We start from the raw sequence: 16,711 nt of genomic DNA on the forward strand, positions 1-16,711 counted from the left end.
GATTGTATGGGAATTGATTCTTTCTTAAATGTGTTTGATATAGTTTCAAGTTCTTCTTCTGATCAAATGAATTTGGAAATATGTTAATTCTTGCCAACAGGATGCTTTCCGAAATGTCATTAGCGTGTTGGAAAAGTACATCGATATTATAACCAAGTCTATTAAGATATTGAATTAAGATAAAGTTTATTTCGGCTTGTATGATTCTGTTACCATAGATTCCATTGTATAAATAATTCGATATTATCTCTTCTTCTTTATTTATATGATCAGTAATATTTTTTAATTTTTCTATATACAATGAAGGTAAGCACACACATTGGTTTTGGCAAGATAATTCGACGTGTGTTTTGAGAGTTTTCTTTGATTTGTTTAATTCTGTTTTTATGTTGAGCGTTCATATTGTCTGAGATAAAAATTATTGCAAACCCTTATCCGTTAATTATTCCACGTTTTTTACTATTTTTAGGCATAAGGTTACTAATTTAATTTTTTAATTGCTGATTTTTGAGTCTAATTAAATCGATGTTTTTTTCTGTATTGGGATCATTTTCTATTGCGTTAATTAAAAGTGATCTTAAATTTGTGATGTTTATTATTACTTGGTGTTCAATAATAATCCTAGTTTTCCCTCATTTTATTTCAACTATGCTGAGACTGACGTTTAAGATCAGTACGTTCCAGTGCCGTGCTGATACCGATGTTAATTTAAAATTAGGTAGAAGTAATACGTTTTTGTATTAAGTTTTTATATATATATAGTTTTTTTAATAAGGAGTTACTTGATATTCTCTCAAGGAGATCTGTGTTATTTTGTTATGTTTTGCTTTTGTTATTATTTTTACGGTCTCTCAAAGAATTATTGTGAATTATATTTTATTCACTAACGAATAGACTCTCAACGTTTTTCATTATATATTTTTTGTGTACATAAGTTTTTAAAATTGAGAAAAATTTATAATTTTTGTTTATTTTCTGTTGGATTTTAGATTAACGAATCTTTGGTGATTTTTTGCTTAGAAACGTAAGTTTTTTGTTTTCCTTTACCTCATGACTTGAAAATCACGGTGAAAGTTTATTGCGTCTATTTTCTTTCCTGAAGACATTAAAGCCGGGTTTTTGGTTCCTGCCTTCCTTTATAAAGGTTACATATTCTGTGGCTAAGAACTTTTTCAATTCTACCTTTGATATTTATATCATATAGCTCCAATGGAAAAAATAAAAATATTTAAACAATATAAACATATTTTTTTTGTAAATGTTACTTTTATATTTTGCAATTTTTTTAAAAATTCTTTTTGACATATTTATAATTTGACAATTCAGACAATTCAATTGAAATCGGAAAACGATATCATATAGCTGCCATAGGAACTATCGAATTATTAAGCTGCAAATCATCATAGCTTCAATGTTTTTATGTTATTATATACGCAAGTAAATAAGATGTTTTCAAGAATATTAAGTTTTTGCAAAAGCTGCAAGGGTATATAAAATTCGGCTTGCCGAAGTTTGCTTCCTCTCTTGTTTTTAAATAATCATGGGCATTATTGTCGGTTCCGGAGTTCAAATTCTGGTGTTCTGCCAGATAAAAGTTCATATCATATATAATATATATTTATTTGAGTGGAGTTTTTCTACTAATGAGTTACTACTTGACTGTCGGAAGGATGTGCTTTGAAGGTTTATGTTATGTTGGTCACAAAAGTCAGTGAAAATCATTGATGAAAATTCCGTTCCTTGATCACAAGCTATTTTCTTGGGAATACCGTGGGTGCCAAAGAAGCTTTTTAATGCTCTGATTAAGATTTTAAAAATTTATTTCTGTCTGGTACAATATTTATTAATTGAAGTGTTTTGCCTTTCTCTAAAATAATTTGTAAGTTAAATTTAAGTCTTCCTCTGCCGAGTGTAATTATCTACCGCCTGTGGGTGCATAAGAGAAGTTGCCAAAGCGTATGTTTTTAGGTTAATGCGACTTAGTGGGTCCGCGTTGGAATTTCGCTTGCCCTTCTTGTAGTGGATTTCATAGAAGAATTCCTCGAGCTTAAGTCTCTACCTAACGAGCTTAAAATTAGGTTCTTTTAAACTAATTAGCCAAGTTAGAGGTTTGTTATCGTTTACAAATGTGAATTGCCTACCGTAAGGAACATATTGGGCCGCCCATACTATTGCTAAGAGTTCTTTCTTGATTGTTGAATACTTGTTTTTTTTTTTTGGATAGTGTTCGGCTTGCAAAATAGATTGTTTTATCGCTTCCGATATAACCTTGTGATAACACCGCACCAAAAGAAATATTACTTCCGTCCGTAGTCAGTATACATTGGTTTGGAAATCTGGGTGGATTCAAATGGGGTCATTGCAAATTAATTGGTTGCAATCTTCGAAAGATTTAACAAATTCGTCTGTATGTGAAACTTTGGCAAATTTTTTTTTAAATAAGCTGTCATTGGTTTCGTTATCTTCGCGAGATCTTTTATAAATTTTCAATAATAGCAAGCGAGACCTATGAATGATTTTACTTCTTTCCGTGTTTTGGGAACATTTTAATTGCCTGAATTTTATCAGGGTTTGGTTTTATTCCTTCTGTTGGGACTGTGTGACCGAGAAATGCTATTTCATTTTGTAGAAGGTTTGATTTATCTAATTGGATTTTTTGATAACATTTTGTAATTTAATAATAAGTTCTTCTAAAGAAGTTAAGAAAACAATTATGTCGTTTAGGTAAACTAGACAAGTGTTTCCAATAAGCTCTCTAAGCAGGTTGTCCATTACCCTTCGAAAGGTTGCCGGGGCATCCTTTTGTCCGAAAAGCATCCTTACATATTCCTCCCTCCACGGTGAAGGCTGTTTTGGGAATATCTACGGGTTCCATTTCAATTTAATGCAATCCACTGGCGAGGTCGAGAGATAAGTGGGCTTTAAAGTTTTTTTTTCAATTATTTTTAATTTTTTTTTTCTGAGACGCATCAAAAATAGAGTTAAAATGTTTATCAATCTTTAGAAGAGATTCTGTCTCTTCAGAGGACAGATTTTGGGTATTAATTTTTTTAGAGACGTCATTCTTCGAGTTGGATTGACTTTGATTCAATTGGAGATTATATACATCGATAAAGCTATTTTCTGAATAGGGCTGAACCGATTTTTTGTGAAATAAGTTGAATAATTGCAGACTTCAACCACTGCTTTACTATTGGTTGATTTATAGAGACCTTTGGAATTTTGTAGCTTTTTTATTATCTTTATAGGCTCACAAAGAAAATATACATTTTCTAGGTCTAGGTATTGTTATTATTTCTTTAATAACCCTGACTGAGGCGGTGTTATTTATTTCAGGGAGAGTTGCCGTTGGAGTAGTCAGAGTCAAAAATATTAAGGTTGATTTTGGCTATTTAATTTATATTAGACCATCAAAGAAGTTATGAAATTCGAAAGCGAGAAATTCGCAATTACCTTTAACTTTAAATACTTCGAAACAGGCGAATCTGGCTTTAGTGTTTATTTTTTCTGTTTTGTTAAATTGTCATGAAACTGTTATAGGGGGACTTTGAATAGTATGATCTGTTTCTACAAATTTTGGGTGTATGATCGAGGACATTGATCCTGTGTCTATAAGTAATTTTAGAGGTTTGCCAAAAGGTGAAGCAATAACGATATACGGGAGGTAACAACCTGTTGATTGGGGGCTGGTAAACTGCTACCCAATATTTGACGTACCGTCAATTTTTGTTAGTTCTGCTTCATTATTGGCATGAGTTCCAGTGTTATGAATTTCTGAGGCTCTGTAGGGCTTAAGGCCCTGGAACTCGTGGTAAATTTTATTTCTGTCCCTTGACGATTATTTTGGGTTGTATTGCGATAAAAGAATGATGGGCTATAGCTTATTGAACGCTTTTTATAATTCCTACTATTTTGGTTATTATTTTCAAAGCGGTTATTTTGGTATCGATTATTAAAATGGTTGTACCTTTGTGTATGATTGTTTTGGTGACCATGTGAGTTTTGTCTATTCTGGTTGTGCCACCTATTATCCCGTTTTTTGTCCTAATCTCGTGTTATCTATTGAAGGCTTTGCCTTAATTCTGGGGCTACAAAGCCCTTTAAATTGATCCTATGGGATTGTAAATGCCTCCTAAGAAGTTGTCGAGACATAGTTGACTAAAAAATCTCCTTTTGTATAGTGACGCACTAGGGTGTTTTGATTGTAATTCCATTATTTCACTCTACCTTATCCTAGATTCCCTAATGTGGAAATGAGAGTCGATTTGGACAAAGAGTTTCAGTAGTACTGTGTTAGATTATTTTAATTTCGTCTCAAATTAATGGGGTGTCATACATGTTAAGCACCTCGTCCGCTTCTCCTATAATTTTATTTATATATATATATATTGTTGAACGTTGATGCACTATAAACAGTTCAAACAAGTGGCCCAACGACACCAAGCATCTGACCAGATTGAGCATAAAAATAGTTCCATGCATGATTCAACGATTAACAAAAGTAGGTAAATAAAGCAAAAGTAATCTACTAGAGTAAGAAGGCAACCTTACGTTTTGATCCCAGTTCAAACCACGAAGGGCGAAAAGATTAATTTTCTTTTGTACCGACTCAATACGATCAATGTGTACTTGACACTGGAGCGCAATATTCTAAATTAAGACGGGCAAGGAAAGTAAATAATAATTTAGTTGTATAAGGATCGTCAAATTCTTTCGACCACCTCCTTATAAGCCCAAGAACACTTATAGCCTTGTTAACAGTGGACTTTATGTGACAGTCTAATTTTAATGTTGGGCTAAGAAGAACTCCTAAATTGTTGACCCAATATATACGGTCCAGTGGCATGTTATGACAGAATATTATAAATGAAGACGCACCCCTATAAAAAGTCAACTCAGATTTAAGAGTTTAGATTGGCACCCTCTCTGAAAACAATCAATATCAGACTGTAAGCCGTATAGGATAAACAAAGTTTAACGTTATCAGCATACATTTATACTCGAGAATGTGTTATAACAGAAGGAAGATCATTGATGAATAAAGTAAATAGCAATTGGCCCAAATGACTACCCTGAGGCACTCCAGATGTTACGTTAATCATTATGACAAGGTTTTTTTTTTTAGAACCCTCTGAATTCTTCCATTTAAATAACTTAAAATCCAAGATAAAAGATTATTTGAAAACCCGAGCTGATATAATTTAATTAAAAAGAAGAGAATGGTTAGCAGATTCAAAAGCTTTACTAAAATCTGTATATAGAACATCAGTCTGCATTTTGTTATTATTAATTTCTTAACTACAATAGATGTCAAATCAAGTAGGTCGTAGTTGACCTTCGCTTAAGGAAACCATGTTGATAAGGTGATATTAGCGAAAAACACACATGTTGTAAATGAGAAGTAATAATGCGCTCAAATGCTTTAGGCATTGCAGACAATTTACCTCTATAATTTTGAGCATCCTCCCATTAAATCTTAAGAATCTTTCAGAAGTTGAAAAAACTGATGCTGAGGTAGACAATTGAAATAGTTTACAAATAGTAGAAGTTAAAAACTTAAGTACGCACCAAGGAAACCCGTCCGGCCCTGGAGAGTATATTGGTGTTGTGGTCTCCAAATCCCTTAAAATAGAACTTTCTTTTGTTACCGAGGAAAAAATCCAATTTGACCTGTTTAAATTGTAAGGGTAAACTGAATTCAGACAAGAATCCAATACATAGAAAGTTTGGAAGAACTTGGCAAATAAATCAGCAATTTCAATCGTACTAATAAAGGCAAGGCGGAGTTTTTCGCTTGACACTTACAAAGCTATAAAATTGCTTCGGATTATTTGAAAATACATAGAATAGCATTGATTGTTAAAAACATTAAAATCCGACTGAGCAACCACATATTTCGAAAAATCATATGGCTTTTAAGAGTTTGAAAATCTTTTGTAAACCACGGAGGTCTGTTATGTCTTGGAGGAAGACTGTCAGGATCGCATTCTTTAAAAACATCCTAAAACGATATAGTATAATTCAGTGGAACTTTCCTTTGTTGAATTCGGAAATCAAGTAGTAAAGTTTATTAAAATCACATTAACGGAAGCATTTTGTTATAAGTTGAGAACCGAAATAGGTATCAGGGCAGGGCAGTGAAATGGTATCGGACCTCTGGGACAAATAGAGGGTCAATTCTAGATACAACGACTGATCCAAAACAAATACCAGATCTAATTGCCTATTTAAAGAGTTCTGATAAAGCTAATTTGTTGTAATGATAGCTCTAAGAGTCCATCAACAAAGTCATAATCCGACAAAGGCGTGCAAGCATGGGAGTCGACAGGAGATGACCAAGATATATCTGGGAGATCACAATCTCTCAAGAGAATTAAATGATCTTTGTCAGAAAGTAGAGATAGAACAGATTTTATAGCAGACAACTGATGTTCATAAATTATAATGTCAGAACCAGGGGGATATTAAGAACAGGTTACAAAAATAGTAAGGCACCTAAAGAAACTTTTACACTAACAACTTCTATTTTATTGGGGTATTCAGGCTGAAATATTTCCGATATAAGACTGAAGTTAACAGCAATAAGCACCACCTCTCCTACGAGAAGCACCCTATCTCTCCTTAAAGTGTTAAAGTAGTTTGGAAAAACTTTGGAGTTGGAAATCTCCGGTTTCAGACAAGACTAAATATACTCTGCTCATTTAAGGCTGAATAGTCAGCGTACATTAAGTCCCCTTACATTTTGATAGGCAAAACATATAGAAATCGGAGGCCGATTATTCTTTCATTGTCTGTTAGGAAAAAATTCTTTTATTATTAGTTCATCATCAGGCCAACAATTGTATTATTTAGAACATTAAAAGCTTCTGGCTGTGAAGCTTTTGATCCACCGGGCTGCTCTACAACTTCTCCAGTGATAGGGGTGATGAGCTAGGTGCTAATAAAAACTTATTACAAGTAATTAAAATTGTAATTGGGGCATATTCCTTTTCACAAACTGAATTTAAAGAAGCGCCCGCTCTAATAGGCTCGCTTAAGTGACTCACCTAAAAATATATAAACATATTTTTTTTTGTAAATGTTGCTATTATATTTTGTAATTTTTTTAAAAATTCTTTTTGACCTATTAATAATTTGACAGTTCAGAATTACGCTCCTAATTTTATTAAAATATAGCTGCCATAGAAACTATCGAATTATTAAGCTGCAAATCATCATAGCTTCAATGTTTTTAAGCATATACGCAAGTAAATCATAATTTTAATGTTTTCAAGAATATTTAGTTTTTGCAATAGCTGCAAGGGTATATAAGCTTCTGCTTGCTGAAGTTTGCTTCTTTCTTGTTTACTATTAAATTGTTCACTTTCCGCGTTAGGCCCTACAGTGAGTTTCTTTAATACTCCAAACAAATTCTTAAAAGCGTCACTAGTCTGTTCCATAAAGCCACACATCTTAAGTTCCATTTCCCTGCAGGACTCACATAACCACAAGAGCCCAGTCCGCATGTCAATGTAATCTCTAACTCTGCTAACAAATCCTGCACATTTTGCAGGCATGATTGTATCGCAGAGCCAGCAGATGTATATGGAAGCTGGCAACTTAGTTGCCCAGATCCACCAAGCTGCCCCGCCTGCTAGAAGTTTTCCTCTTCCTCCACCATCTTGGTCTGCCTCGAAGCTAGAAATGGCTGCCTTGGCCAGAAAAGGTCATGCACTCAGCAGCATGAGGCATGCCATCAACATGGCAAGGTGGAAGGCAGCTGTGTCAGATCTTAAAAAAGTCCTCCGTTTGGCCAAGTCTGAATTCTTTATGGACAAGCTCAGTGCCATTGACCCTAACCAGAATTACGGGTTTGCGCTGTGGAAATGCACCCGCAACCTAAAAAGACAGCCACTTCAGAGATTCTCACTTAAACGTTACGATGGCACTTGGGCCCACAGCGATTTCGAGATTGCTGAAGTATTTGCAGATGATTTGGAAAATCGCTTCACTCCATTTGACTTTGCAACAAGCCAATAAGTCCAAACAATTATCTCTTGATAAGGACTCTCTTTTGGCCCTACTGTTTGTGTGCGTCCAGTAGACAAGGGTGAGGTTCGTGATCATATTAGGCGACAAGTTTTCACTAAAGCTCCTGGCATGGAAGCTATTGACGGAAAGGTTGAAAACGCTCTGCCTAGCTCAGTCATTAAGCAGCTCTGCCAACTCTTTAATGCCTCCCTAGACCTTGGTCATTTCCCAGCCCCTTGGAAACGTACTCTAGTCACAATGGTACCAAAAAGAGTAATAGACCCGTGCTCCCCAGATTTCTATTGACCGATTAGTCTCCTATCCACTGTTTCCAAGATTTTTGAGCGAATCTTGCTTGCTAGGCTCTTAACTTTAGCTGCGTTTGATAAAGCAGACCACCAGTTTGCTTTCGTAGTCGCCATTGTGCTGTTGAGCAAGTGCACAGAGTAGTGAATCATGTACTGGGTGCTTTGGAAGCACTCAGCTGTCTTTCTTGATGTTCGACTGGCCTTTTACAGGGTTTGGCACGAAGGTCTCTTTTTTATAAACTAATGCCACTTTTGCCTGAGGGATTATGGAAGCTAATCGTGTTGTTCTTGGATAAAAGGGAGTTTGCTGTCGACATCCGTGGACATCGTATACAGTTTATACGTCGGATCTTCAAAACCCAGTTGCACGCGGTACACTCCTGGCCACCTATGCAGACGACACTGCATTTCTTGGAGTTGGTAGTACCCCATCGTCTGCCTCCCGACGTGTCCTGAAATTCTTAAATGAATTCGAGTGTTGGGCTTCTCGGTGGAACATTGCACTGAACGCCGACAAAACTCAGCACACCATATTTGCTCTCCGCCCTGGCCGTTCGCGTAGCCTCTATCTTGATGGGAATAGGCTTAAGCATGAAGACAAGGTGACCTACCTTGGTGCAACATTGGACCGTCGCCCTTGTTGGAAAGGACAAATTGACCGCGTATATGGCTCAGCTAGATCAAAACTGGTCAGAATGGACTGGCTTCTTCGACCAGGTAGCGGTCTAACCCTTCAGGCTAAGTTCCGTCTCTTCAAGGCCATTGTCCATCCAACGTTGAATTGGGGAATAACTTGCTGGGGCACAGCCTGTGATTCATCTCTTAATAGGGTAAAAACGTGCATGTCAAAGGCGCTTAGAAGGATACTGGGTGTGAAATGGCACCATTATGTCGAAAATCATGTGTTGTTTCAGGACACGGGAGTGCCGACGAATATGGAGACAATTTGTAGCTTTTCAAATCGATACATAGATCGCTTGTTGAATCACACGAACCGTCTGGCTAGACGGCTTGCTTCGCCATTGGGTCGACGACGTCTCCGCAGACGGCACCCAGCGTACCTGTGGATTATTGGCCATGATAGACACGGGCACCTCTTATAACAACACAAGAATACTGACAAGCTTTTACCTACACTGCACTTAATATTTGGGATCTTTGGACACTCCTACGCATACACGAAAACAAGGACCATCCTTGTGTAGCGTGTAAAATACAAATAATTGCCAAAAAAAAAAGATACCAAGCCACAATACGGGGATCTGTTTTACGATATGCCCCTGCTCACATTGAGTGGTAGTCACATAGAATCACGAATCAGAATATGACAAAAAAGTTAACAATTTAAAAAAATTACACGGTAAAGATACTCCGAATAACAAGGAACACGGAAAGGGTCATAAGGGGCATAGTTGGACTTGCACAATAGCAGGGACAAGGGCCGAAAACGACGAATTGACCAGTTAACGGTATACGGTATGACGGTATATTCCAGTTAAGGGAACTTAGAAGAAAGAACCAGTCGACATCACCTTTGGTTACAACACGACAAGAACTACGATTGCTCAGGGAGATCAAATCAATCAAACGTAACCTATCACTATAAGATTGCAACCGACGGTCAGTGTCCCAGATACACACTCTACCATATGTACAAACAATACTCTAACGATGGCCGGACAAGGAAAACGTATAAAAGCTTAGTTGTGAAAGGTTTATTAAACTCGTAAAAGCCAGCAGGCTTTTACGGCAAACGGGGAAGAGATATACCCGCTTTAGGGCTAAACTCTATTAGGGCAGCAGACTCTGGAACAGATAACGAGCAATTACTTTTTATCATGCAAGGATGGCTTAGTTATCGCCAATCCAACAGCAAACCAATGGTTGACGTATAGTAATTTTATTGTTAAACGCATAGGATGCAGTACAACATAAACTCTGAACTGAAAAAATAAGGGTAATACTCATTTAGATAACATAACATAAGATAAGATAGCACGACCGGAGAGCACGGATAACAACAACAAATCAATTTTTGAAAAGCGCGCAATAAAAGTGAGAAATTGCTCTCAGAAATTTTGCAAAACCAAAAGCAGTCAATGCACAACTGAATATAAAATTCACAAATCAATAAAGTCACTGTTTTTAATAATAAACAATCAATTACGACTACTAAAGTGGCGGTAGTACCGACACAATATTCAAAATTTACACGGAGCGCAGAATAACACGTCTGTTAACACCCAAAATGCAGAGGTTCAGAGGTTAAAAGAAAAACACCTTTACTTTCAGATATTAATCAAAACTTGACAAAATCACAGAGCACAAGATAAACACAACCGATCACAAGCGACGCTATTCAACAACTTGCCTCTCAGAATGAATAAATGTTATGTTGTTCGCTATAGTAAATGTATCTTAAATATTAAATATTCAACATATGTTATTAATATCCACTCACTCTCTGCACTTTCCGAGATTATGGATCTTGGGGTCCTCTTTGACAGCAAATTTTTGTTTATTAATCATATAAACCATATTCTGCCGAAGGCATATGCAATGTTCGGATTTGTCAAAAGAAACACTGTACTGTTTAGGGACCCATACTCAAGACTAACAGTGTTCTCAGCATTTGTGCGTTCAAGGGTGGAGTATGCGTTCTTTATTTGGAACCCTTCAGGTGTTGTACATATTAATAGGATAGAGAGGCTGCAGAAAAAAAATTAATATTTGCACGTCAGCCGTTACACTTTTCGGAACCTTTGTTAGCCAATGTTGCCTACTGCACGCCTACAGTCTTGTAGATAGGCGTTCGATAGCGAACTTGCTCTTTCTCTATGATGTAATAATTAGTAATAATGATAGTCCCTTCCTATTAAACTCAATTAAATTTAACGTCTTAGCCAGAAGTCTCCGTACCGTCGTCCCATTTGACGAAAGTGCTGCGAGGACCAACTATGCGCGGAATGAGCCAATTTTAAGAGCTTTGAAACTGTTTAACGCCTTTCCAGCGATTATTCGATTGCGTTGGGGATCCAATAATGATGTGCTTAGGCAATTGATTTGGAAATATTTTTAATTCATAATTAGTTTTAGAGTTAAGTTATCTGATAAGCCAGATAACGATTTATCCATTGGCGAATAAATAAATAAATAAATATAAATCGAAATGTTTTGGTGACAAATTTTCGCTACTAAATGCGAAATACTAAAAATTCTGCTTAAGAAATAATTTATTGAGCTATCGACTATTTTCGAAATGCAACCGCCAATCTCTGTTTTGGCTTAAATTCTAAAATTAATATAAAAAGTCAAGAGTTCACTATGTCTTTCGTAACAGTTGACAACATTTTATTAATCATCTGATTCATTAAATACGTTACACAATAATGTGTATATTAAGCCGCGAAAATCAAGTGAAACAGGTGTTATTGGGCCGCATACATCAGAATGGATTACAAATAGGGGTTATTCGAATCGCAATCTGGCTTGTTTCACAAATCTAAACAACTGGATAAACATTATCTAAAAAATTATTGTCACTAAATAAATTGTTTCTTTTCATTTCCACCAATTTACCTTAACCAATGTGACCTAATATCTCATGCCATAACCGATATTCATTATTTTTCTTTTCCACGTTAGATGCTATAGGCTTTAAATTCAAAACTTGTTGAATTGAAAATACCTGAATTCTCAGCTACAATGTATCCATCCTTGAATTTTTTACACCGTTGCTGCCAAACATAACGATAATTTCAGCCTCCTGCAATCGCTTGACAAAAATCAAGTTTTCTTCAACATCCTGGCACATCCCACACTGAATAAGCCCAGCTTTTAAGAGTTTAGAAGTGGAGAAACATCGATGAATCGATGCTTAAAAAATTTTGGAACATCGATGTTTTTAACGATTATTAATGTTATTACCACATTACTAATGTAATGGAAGCTTAAAAGGGATGAGAGTAAAGTCAAGTTTTTAAATTAAATTATTAGGTGTTTTGAGAAATTTTAAAATATGAAACGGCGGTGGAAATTCATGGAGTCATGGAGAATTTGTTTTTGTTTACCATTACAAGAATTCGGAAATGTAACACTAAGGGGAAGACCCTTAGGCCAAAACACAATTTTTTTTGAAACATCGATGTTTTAATGATGTTTTCTTTAAAAACATTGAAAACTTCGATGTCCACGAACATCGATTTTTCTCCACCTCTATAAGCCTATTTAGACAGGCGGCTTTTCTGCTTCAGTGACCAAATTACGCTTCAGCGGATTTTTCTTCCATAATATGTAGATGTGCTAGAAAGAGACGGGGAAAAGACGCTACAGCTCGCTGTTGCGAGTAGTAGGTTGGGACTCAGTATTTTTGAAGAAGTTAAATAATTTGTACTTTGCAATTTTGGGATTTTTCGCAGATGGAGATGCATTTTGGCCAAATCTGCCAATTTAAGCAAAAACAAATGCCAATTCGGTAATATGAAAGAATAGGAAGGCATTAACTTAAAAATCTAGCTTTCATCTTTAAAACTTTCCATTTGTGAATGTCAAAATTGTATTTAGTATTGCGTTAATATCCATTTTGTTGGCGGGAAAATTGCATTTCTCTTCTTCTTTTTTTTGGGTTTGTTCACTTTTAGTAGTCCGATCAGCTGTTTTTGCATCAGCGGGTGCCTATCTGAATGGGAAGCTTCAACTTTTTCGCTACAACTCTTTTAAACGGCTGTGTGCGGACGCTATATATTAGAGAAAGATGTACAGCGTGGTTCACGTTAAAATGTTACCAAAAATCTATAACGTTTTAATGCTGTTTTAGGTATATTCTAAATTATAACGGGGATATTCTAGTACAAATGTGATTCAAATTTGCAAACGCATTTTCATTGTAATATTTTTGAATGTATATTTGATGCGTAATGCATTCTGGAATTATCAGCAATTGATGGTCGCAATAAATATAGATATTTAAGAATAAATAGCAGTGACAAATAGCAATAACTTACACAATGACAAATCAGCACTATGTTTATACCCTTGCAGAGGGTATTATAATTTCAGTCAGAAGTTTGCAAAGCAGTGAAGAAGACATTTCCGACCCTATAAAGTATATATTCTTGATCAGCATCACTAGGAGAGTCGATCTAGCCATGTCCGTCTGTCCATCTGTCCATCTGTTTTAAAGCTATCTGCATGAAACTATGCCAAAAGTTGTCTTTCTATTGTAGGTAGTATATAAGTCGGAACGAGCCGGTTCGGACGACTTTAGCATATTGCTCCCATAGGAACAATCGGAAAAATAAATAAAAAAAATTATAACTTTGCTGTTTTTTAATTTGTTTTTTAGTTCTTCGACATATAGTAATGGTTGAATATTTCAGAATTAAATTTAAATTTTATTAAAATCGGACGACTATATCCTATAGCTCCCATAGGAACAATCGGAAAACTAAATAAAATAAAATTATGACTTTGCTGTTTTTGATTTTTTTTTAGTTCTTCGACAGAATTACGGTTTAAATTTAATCAAAATCGGACGACTATATCATAAAGCTCCCATTCTTAAGAGAATTACAGGGAATTACCAGTGGGAAATTAGATTCCGTGTGAATCTTTCGGAAGAGAAAACTGGAACAGGTCTGGGAAATTCGAATCCGTGTGAATCTTTCCGAAATGAAAACTGGAAGAGGGCTGATAATTATAAGACAGTTTTGGTTCTGATGTGGGAAATGAGAAACAATAATTATAATTATATTAGTGCTATAAGAAAACAACATTTTAATAGTTTATCGCAAAACCTTGACAAATACCAACATAAAAAATTTGGTTTTTCATTGACTTTTAAGAGGTTTTCAAAAAAACTTGGGTAAAGTTGGCTCCATTCAGACAAAGTAGCTGTCTTAAGGTCCTGAACGCACTCATACTTGGCATTATCTTGCTAGTACTCCCCAAATGTTTTCTATTGGGTTCAGATCCGGAGAGCACACTGGCCAGTCCATAACTTCGACGAAACAATCTCGCAAAAATTGTGTGGTTTGACAACTCGTATGGACTCGGGCATTAACCTGCATAAATATATGCGGCTTTTCCCGATTTTACTTGTACATCAAATATTGAAGCAGGCTGTTGTTCAGTACCCGTATTACCCACTGCTGCCCATCCTGGAGCTGTGAACTGTAAATTACGAGTTCCTAGCTTATTAAAAGCGCCCCAAACCACGGTTGATTCGCCCCCGAAATTTCTCCTTGAAAAATTAAGCGGCTCCTTCCTCAAATCTCGCCAATAATGTCTAAATCCATCTGGTCCATTAAGATTAAATTTTTTTCACCCGAAAAATTACTGATTATGAAAAAAAAAATGATAAGTGTAATGTTAAATATATATGTTAAATTGAACTTCCCGAGTACCAGTTAGTACCTTAATTGCGTTGAACAAAACTAATGCGAGGTTTTTTTTTAAATACCTCTGACAATATGTCACGAGTTTTTTAGAGTCCTGCTCTAATTTGCGACTGCTCATTTGAGAGACTTTGCGACTGCTTAGAGCAGCTAGCTTGGAGCACGACGTGTTAGAATAACTGACTTAATGTAATATACGCCTTTTATCGCTGTCAGAAAGTTTTGGGTTTCGACCAGTGCTTCGTTTTTTTCTAATAATGGTTCGACTTCTACCAATATTTTAGATATTTGGCTCACATTCAAAGCGAGCCGAGAATAAACCAGAATTGACCCTTTTTCTGTCTGTCAAGAGCGTAGAGCGTGGCATTTTATGCAGAAAGTATTACATTTTAATTAAAAAAAAATCGAGGCGGTTGCGGCAACTTCACTTCTTTTAATGTGTCTTATAAATGTGTTAAGGCAGAAACTAGGATAATTTCGTTACCTTGGCTGGAAATGTAACGGTTCCCTTCCAAGCTAGGCTAAAAATAAAAGGTAACAATATGTTATCGATTCTATTTCAAGAAACCAAAAATTTTTTTGGATTTCAATAGGCATTTTGTAAATGTCTTATAATTGTGATATGAACTGTAGTTTAAAAGTTATTGGCTGAGTAACGGAAAACTCGACTATAGCGTTCTCCCTTGTTTTTTTTATTCTTCGATAGTATATAGTATATATAGTATAAAAATTACTTCTTAACGGTGAACAAAATCGGACGGCTATATGATCCAATGGGAACAATCGGAATATTACAAAAAGTATTTGAAAAACAAATTTTTTCTTTGAAATGGTTTAATATTTCAAAATTACTCGTTTAATTTTTATTAAAAGCTTCAATGTTTTTAAGCATATACGCATATAAATGGAAATTTAAAGCTTTTAAAGGATATTTAATTTTTGCAAGAGTGCTGCTTGTTTTCTTTTTTAACTTCGTTTTTTGGCGCTCTTTTTATTTATTAGTCTGATGTTTACCGTCATTAGGTCAAGAGTTTGTTGGTACAAAAATTTATTGAAAACAAAAGTGTTATAACCTTTTCCAATATATTTCGAATGCGCTTCGGCAACTGTCTTCAGGGCAAAATATTTTACATGACTGCACCGTGGGACGTAATAATTAATGTTTGTTTGTGACTAAAAAAAATGCATACCAAGGCGCATCAAGAGCACGTAAGCACTGACGAGAGAGGAGTGGTGTATGCATACATCTTTTCTCTAGATTAATGAATTTTAAAATACCCGCATAAGGCTAGAACTAGATTACTAACTATTACTGTCACTCGCTGCCAACCACAGTTTGATCAAGCGCTAGGGGGGCAGCGAAGATTGGTGACAAACGAGCAGGACGATTTCTTTCAATAATTTTTTAAACTTTTTCTCGTTATGTAAAAAAGAAAGTGGCTTCCAAGGAACCCACCACAAAGCCAGCACAGACTGGCCAGCCAACACCACACATCGACGAAACTTTGTGCTTGATAGCAATATGTAATTAAATGTCTTATGTATTTTAGGAAGCATCTGGAGAACAACCATCAAAGATTTCCTTGGTTAATGACATTGTTGACGAAACTTGTTTCAACGAAAATCCTACTGTTACACAAGAAAATACATGTGAAGATGCTGTTGAAGAACGAATGCATAAGCAAAACACTTTGGAGATAGAATCCTTACGTCACTATTTACTGTCCATTATCTACATGCCGTTATCTTTAAAGATGATTTGCATTACTAATCTATTTTGCTGGATGGCACATGTATGTTACTCACTGTATTTTACGGACTTTGTGGGTGAAGCAGTATTTAAAGGAGACCCGAAAGCAACCCAAGGATCTATTCCCCAACTTCTTTACGAAGAGGGTGTCCGTTTTGGATGTTGGGGAATGGCAATGTATTCTTTGTCATGCGCCTCTTACTCACTTATCATTGAGAAACTTATTCAACATTTTAGGTGAGTTTTTC

General features: G+C 35.6%; 1 protein-coding gene across 1 annotated transcript in view; it reads left to right on the plus strand.

Annotated features, from left to right (window-relative positions):
* Positions 1-16,711, plus strand: part of LOC128265176 (proton-associated sugar transporter A) — a 165,419-nt gene that overhangs the window by 49,714 nt on the left and 98,994 nt on the right. The window contains exon 2 of the mRNA XM_053001030.1: positions 16,264-16,700. Within this exon, the coding sequence (XP_052856990.1) occupies positions 16,387-16,700 (314 nt within the window). The 5' untranslated portion in view covers positions 16,264-16,386. The remainder of the gene's footprint in view (positions 1-16,263; positions 16,701-16,711) is intronic.

Source organism: Drosophila gunungcola, unplaced genomic scaffold (genome assembly GCF_025200985.1).
Source record: "Drosophila gunungcola strain Sukarami unplaced genomic scaffold, Dgunungcola_SK_2 000098F, whole genome shotgun sequence".
Taxonomy (NCBI): Eukaryota; Metazoa; Arthropoda; class Insecta; order Diptera; family Drosophilidae; genus Drosophila; species Drosophila gunungcola.